This window comes from Rhagoletis pomonella, unplaced genomic scaffold (genome assembly GCF_013731165.1).
Source record: "Rhagoletis pomonella isolate Grant_MI unplaced genomic scaffold, Rhpom_1.0 Rhpom_scaffold_00003, whole genome shotgun sequence".
Classification (NCBI taxonomy): Eukaryota; Metazoa; Arthropoda; class Insecta; order Diptera; family Tephritidae; genus Rhagoletis; species Rhagoletis pomonella.
Genome location: NW_023458557.1, coordinates 46,679,748 through 46,682,324, shown reverse-complemented (window position 1 = coordinate 46,682,324; position 2,577 = coordinate 46,679,748). Strand labels below are relative to the sequence as shown.

Genomic DNA, 2,577 nt, shown 5'->3' with positions numbered 1-2,577 from the left:
TTTGCAACACTGATGTAATCAAAATGCAACACTTCTTTGAAGCTTGGGTTTTTTCCATTGTGAATGATTATCCATTCACTATGTTCTTTTCATTTATTGGAAAAATTCAAATGAGACTGCGATAGGTTTTCTTAAGAGGTTAACTATATAATTATACCTGGGTGCCTTGCTGAAATTTAGAAGAACCATGGACAGGTAAGATATCCACCATAATCCATTTACATAAGACAATTTAAAAAAATATCATAATGTTACAGGTTTCTGACAAAAACATCCAATCTAATTCCTGAAAAGGACAGCGATGTTTCCCAAACAAAAGCTTCATGCAGGTAAGTGTACATACAGCAGTTGCAGTAGTTTGGCGGCAAAATATTTTCATTCGTTTATTTGTTAGTAACTATAAAAGTGAAGATGAGCAGAAATTTAAAAGAAAATTCAGAGTTGAATGGTTCCAACAATTCGATTGGGACGAGACAAAAATGGGTGCGCGTTTTGCATTGCATGCGACAAAACAATATTGAACCATTTGACACACCTTAAAAACCACGAAAAGACAACCTTCCATGTGGTTAACCTTGAGCGCAAAAAGAAGCAACTTTCCATTGACAAATTTTTGGGCCCAGAACATCAGAAATTCCAACAACAGGTACGCGATGCTGAACTTACACTAGTGATGTTCCTTATAACCCACAACCTTCCATTCTTATTAATGGATTATTTACCGGGTTTATTAACTGAATGTTGTCCAGATTCAAATATAGCAAAAAATATTAAATGTGGAAGAACTAAATCAGTTCAACTGACTGAGTTTCTATCAAATTTGGCTAGTAAAAATATTGTAAATTATCTTAAACAAAACAAATTCTCACTGATCGTTGACGAAACAACAGACGTTTCCATGAAAAAGTGCTTAGTACTGGTTGCCAGATATGTGGACAGTGTTCACGTAGTCCACGATCGATTCCTTGCTATGATTGAGCTTGCACAGGCAGACGCTCAAACAATATTTTTCGCAATTAAAGAATTTTTCCGGAAATATAGCATTCCTTTACAAAATATTATTGGCTTAGCCACTGACGGTGCAAGCGTCATGGCAGGCGAAATAGGTGGTCTAAAAACACTTTTAAAAATGGAAGCGGATATTTTTTATTTAAAATGTACCTGTCATTCCTTGCACCTATGTTCTAGTTATGCCTCCAAGAAACTTCCAGGTAACATTGAGGTGTTGTGTAGAAACATCTATAATTATTTTTCGCATAGTCCTAAGCGAATTTCTGAATTAAAAGAATTTCAAAACTATTGCTGCGTAGCAACTCACAAAATTTTAGGAATCTCTCAGACAAGGTGGCTTTCACTGGAGGGGGTTATCTGCAAAATTATAGAGCAATGGGAGAGTCTTAAATTATATTTCATTTCCTGTTTCTTGGAGGTAAATGGCATTCGTCCTGCTGAATTAGCGAACGCAATGAATGCAGAAATGAAATCTTACTTCCTTTTTTTGTCATACATATTGCCGATAATAAATAATCTCAACAAGGAGTTTCAGTCGGTAAGCACTCGTCTACCATATTTATATACCAGTATGAAGTCAAACTGTTTATTAATTTTAAGCAATTTTATAAGAAAAGAAATTATAGTAAATATTAACATTGACTACAAATCCAAATGTAACCATTTAGATACAAATTTGATTTTTTCTGGAACGAAAACGGAAATTTATATGGAGAAAAATTTAAGTGCTAATGAAAAAGTGAAAGTAAAAGAAAACATTTTGAACTTTTACATCGAACTCATGGATCAAATTTGTACAAGATTCGATTTCACGAGAGAAGATCTAAAACTTTTGCAAATTATTACACCTACTAATGTTCTGTCTAAAAATGATGTTTCCATTTTACATTTAATTTTACATTTTAAGAACTTATTAGAATGTGATTCGGATATTGTAATAATGCAATGGAATTTGCTAAGGCTCAGCGAAACAAATTTAAAATGTGACATGGATATAGTATATTTCTGGCAACAAATAAGTATGATTAAAAATGGACTAAATGAATATTCTTTTAAAGAATTATGTAATTTTGTATTTAACTTATTATCTTTACCTCATAGTTCTGCTGCAGCTGAACGAAAATTTTCAGACCTCGCTCTTATAAAGACTAAACTTAGAAATAAGTTAGAAACATGTACAATTAATAATATAATGTTGTGCAAAGAATTAATTAATAGAAATATTAATGCACACTATGTATGAACAGTACAGGCTGATCTTAAAACTTGTCAAATCAAAGATACATAAATGTTAAAACTATTTAGGGTAGGCGCACCAGAGCGAATTTTATTTTTTTTATTTAATTGAATGAATTCATGAATTTCATCAAACAAAATGTGATATCTACGCAACAGCTCTGTGCCTGAATAAAGATTTAAAACTATACCTATGTATTATAAATCGGTGCATGCGCGCTTTGGAAGTACTGAAATGAATACGTGATTTTATACGATCTCAATGAATTATTGTACGAAGTTCCTGTGAACTTTGCTTTATTTAATATAGTATAAGAAATGTTGTTATGT

General features: G+C 32.1%; 1 protein-coding gene across 1 annotated transcript; it reads left to right on the top strand.

Annotated features, from left to right (window-relative positions):
- The first annotated feature begins 383 nt into the window (after window positions 1-383).
- LOC118736257 lies at window positions 384-2,156 on the top strand. Its single transcript, XM_036466351.1, has 3 exons — window positions 384-1,549; window positions 1,919-2,030; window positions 2,113-2,156. The coding sequence occupies exons 1-3, from the start codon at window positions 446-448 to the stop codon at window positions 2,154-2,156; spliced, it is 1,260 nt and encodes a 419-aa protein (XP_036322244.1). The 5' UTR covers window positions 384-445.
- Window positions 2,157-2,577: the final 421 nt, after the last annotated feature.